This window comes from Emiliania huxleyi, assembly GCF_000372725.1.
Source record: "Emiliania huxleyi CCMP1516 chromosome Unknown EMIHUscaffold_211, whole genome shotgun sequence".
NCBI lineage: Eukaryota > Haptophyta > Isochrysidales > Noelaerhabdaceae > Emiliania > Emiliania huxleyi.
The window spans coordinates 12,883-15,233 of NW_005200496.1; the positions used below are offsets into that span (position 1 = coordinate 12,883).

The following is a 2,351-nucleotide window of genomic DNA, read 5'->3' on the forward strand; positions in this document are numbered from 1 at the left end:
ACCCAGTTGATGCTCCGGCCATGCGGCACGCCAGCCTTCCCTTGGCCTATCGGCGCGAGCTTTGGATTCATCAGCCGCTGGCCTTGTTGTGTGACCGCGTTCACGCCGCGTCCCAGCGAGCGTGCGATGCTGCCCCACGCCTCGCCTCCCGTCCTCCGCCGCTTGATCGCCGCATCCTCGTCCTCGCTGTAGTTGCCCACGCCGGGCTTGAGGCCCGACCCCTCGAGCACATTGACCTTGCGCTTCAGCAGCCGAGACACGCGCGTCCACCGCTCCCGCTTATGACCGCCATCGCTCGAAAACGAGAGGTGAAGCAGGTTCCCGCGTCTTTGCGCCCGCCGCAGGCGCGCCTTCGGCCGCAGGTGCTCCGGTGGCGCAGCGCCGGCGGGAACGAAGGTGACCTTTGCCTCGCGCTTGACGTCAGGTTTTGACAGCCTTCTGTACTCCACCCGGTTGCCGTCGAAGAAGCAGCTCGAGCTCATACACACGTGCATCGTGCGAAGCCGCCGATTTTCAAAAAGAAAAAAGAAAACCGCGTACATAGTTCCTTTCTTTTTGGGCGACAAGCGCCCGATTGCTCGTTCGTACACTCGTCGACACTGGATCTCCTCCCCCGGACGGGGCCAGCCTACCCTGAAGGTCTGCCGGTCGGTCGCTCAACCGCTGGTGGGCGGAGCCGGCATGACCGTCGCCGCGGTGGCCGTGCTGGGCCGTGAGGCGCGCACTCACATCGCCGCCGGTCACAACACTGACCCACAGCACCGATTTCGTACTTCACCGTTTCGGTCCTGCTTTCGCCGGACGCCGCCGCCGCACGTGCAAAAAAAAGATGTGCGTGTCTAGATAGTGCTAGTTTTGGGGTGCACTCTGAAGGTATGCCGCTGGAGGTCATCGCTTTGGGCCCGCTTAGAGACGACACTGGAGTGGGAATCCCTATGTATCAAGATCCTCTGTTCTGCGCACGTGCGAAGCGTCACGGCGCGCGCCGGAGCGGGGGGGGGCCGGCATGCGGGCAGAGCAGCCCAGAGGCCGTGCAGGGGGAACGCGCTGCGCCGTCTGCGCAGCGGGCTCGCGCGCGCGCCTTCCATCTCGTCGCCCGCCGTCTGGCCGACGGTGGCCACCGGCGGCTGCGGGCCAAACTCGACGATGTCGGCGTCGTGCTGGATCACCGTCATGCGGAGTGTAAGTTAAGGCCCGATTGGGCTCGTTCGCTTGCCCTGAGGCGGCGCCTGTGAGGCGACAACGAGTGACTTCACAGCCGCGGTGTGATAGCCTCACCATATTCACGCGCGGCGTGCGCAGGCAGTCTACACGGCCAAGGCTGCTGTACTTTCCACACACACACGAAATGATGCAACAGGCCGTCAGCCCGCAGCGGCGCCCCCGCCCGGGCCTACCGGCGCGCGACCGAGCGCAGCGACGCGTGCGGCGGGGCCCAATTCGCTACTATCATTCTCTAGAGGCGGTTCGTTAGAGGCGGGGTCTGTTCACAGTGAACCCAATCACCATTTGCCCAGGCTGCTAAGGGCGGTGAGCGGCTTGCAAGGCCAAAGAAGGCAGCGCGTGCCAGAGAGCAAGGCCGACGATGTCGCCTCCGCCTCTCGTGTACGAGCGGTACGCCAAGCTCGTCTCGAGAGGCGCGCCCGACTCGGTCGACTTCCTCAACGGCCAGTGGCAGGTTGGGGCGCCTCCCCGCGCCGGGCGCGCGCAAAAAGGAATCAGACCAACCTGACGCGTGCCGCCCTGCCCCCGTAGCGCGACCTCGTCGAGCCCGTCATCGGCGATCGACCGCACTACACCAAGGCCGGCTCCGGCTCCACCACCCTCCACATCTACTACCAGGCACGGCCACGGCTCCCGTCCGCCGCTCACCGCGCTGTTGGTCCGGTCACCGCGCGCCCGTCTCACGCAGGCGGACACGGCAACGTGGCATATCGCCTCGGAGGTTGGCGCGGGCCTCGTATTCGTCGCCGCCGCCTCCATCGCCCACCACCCCAACACCGTCCCTCGCTCCGCTTGGATGCTCGCCAAGCTCAACGCCGGCGCAGTCTCGCTCGAGGCGTGGCCCGACTTTGAGATTGTCACCGAGGGGCCAAATACGGAGGAGGAGCCCTTCCTGCTCGAGGAGATCGGGGTCGACTTCTTCCTCCGCGTCCAGCTCAAGACGCGCAAGGTTGCCCTCCCCCGCCCCCCCTCGCCCGCCCCCACTCCCCCCTTGCCCCAGCCCTCCCGCCCCCGCCAGCCCGCTGCCACCAAGTGCGTGGCGAGTCTTGCGCGCCCCTCGCCCCACCCTCCCCGCCGAGCCTCACCGCCCGCCCGCCGGCCCGCCGGGCCTACCCACCACGCGAGCC

General features: G+C 67.0%; 1 protein-coding gene across 1 annotated transcript in view; it reads left to right on the top strand.

The window, feature by feature from the left end:
• Positions 1-1,585: 1,585 nt before the first annotated feature.
• The window catches only part of EMIHUDRAFT_234939 (hypothetical protein), a gene marked incomplete at both ends in the record, with an annotated part of 1,796 nt that continues 1,030 nt past the window's right edge, over positions 1,586-2,351 (top strand). The window contains 2 exons of the mRNA XM_005780563.1: positions 1,586-1,671; positions 1,843-2,134. Coding sequence (XP_005780620.1) covers positions 1,586-1,671; positions 1,843-2,134 — 378 coding nt within the window. The remainder of the gene's footprint in view (positions 1,672-1,842; positions 2,135-2,351) is intronic.